This window comes from Arachis ipaensis, chromosome B01, assembly GCF_000816755.2.
Source record: "Arachis ipaensis cultivar K30076 chromosome B01, Araip1.1, whole genome shotgun sequence".
NCBI lineage: Eukaryota > Viridiplantae > Streptophyta > Magnoliopsida > Fabales > Fabaceae > Arachis > Arachis ipaensis.
In genome coordinates, this window is record NC_029785.2 from 15,108,179 (window position 1) to 15,108,975 (window position 797).

A 797-nucleotide genomic window follows, 5' to 3' on the forward strand; every position below is an offset into this window, starting at 1 on the left:
TGACGGCGGAGGGGGCGGAGGAGGAGGGATAGGGAGAGGGAGACAAGGAGGTAGAGGGATATGGAAGAGAAGAGGAAGGACCACGTGGAGCCCCACGATTGGGTGTGGCTCCAACGGAAGCCGACAATTGAAGGGTGCTCCGAGAGGTAGAAGGTGATCAGGGCGTGGATCGACGGTGGAGGCGACGGCGGCGGTCGGTTGCCCATGGAGTGCGGTGGCGGTCGTGGTATAGTCACTTGGGCTTTTTCATTTGTTCGGAAACTGCGTCTGAGAGACACTGGGATATAGCGAGGCTGCCAGTGCCAACTGCCAAGCAGCGCGATGATTAAACAATTACTCCATTTGTGAGAGAAAAAGATCATATATAGTACCGCACCTATATATAAAAATAATTACAATAGCAAACAGAATAGTTATTTAAATTGTTATCTAAGTATCTAACAAATTTGAAGTGTGAAAATATTTTAGTCATTGTTGTCAGACTCTCGAGTTTACGAGTTTAGGTAGTGAAAGCGAATTAATTCGGACACAAACTTGTTTTTGGATAAACTCGGGTAGACTCGAGTAAACTCGCATAAACTCAGTCAAACTCATGAGTTTACGGGCGAGTCGGCAAATTTGCTTTGTTTGGATTTTTTTGCAAAAACGGAGCCGTTTTGGGTCCAAAAAAAGAGGGAAAAAGGCAGCAACGTATGAACGTAACCCTAAATAGCTAAATTTCTCACTTTTTTCGTCGCACTCACTCAGTCACTCTCTTTTCCAAGCCCTCTTAGCGTTTCGTCTGTCTCTCGCCGCCG

The 797-nt window shown here is 46.3% G+C and overlaps 1 protein-coding gene across 1 annotated transcript in view; it reads right to left on the minus strand.

Moving 5' to 3' along the window:
• LOC107647064 (elongation of fatty acids protein 3-like) overlaps positions 1–374 on the minus strand; it is a 1,892-nt gene extending 1,518 nt beyond the window's left edge. The window contains exon 1 of the mRNA XM_016351192.2: positions 5–374. Within this exon, the coding sequence (XP_016206678.2) occupies positions 5–362 (358 nt within the window). The 5' untranslated portion in view covers positions 363–374. The remainder of the gene's footprint in view (positions 1–4) is intronic.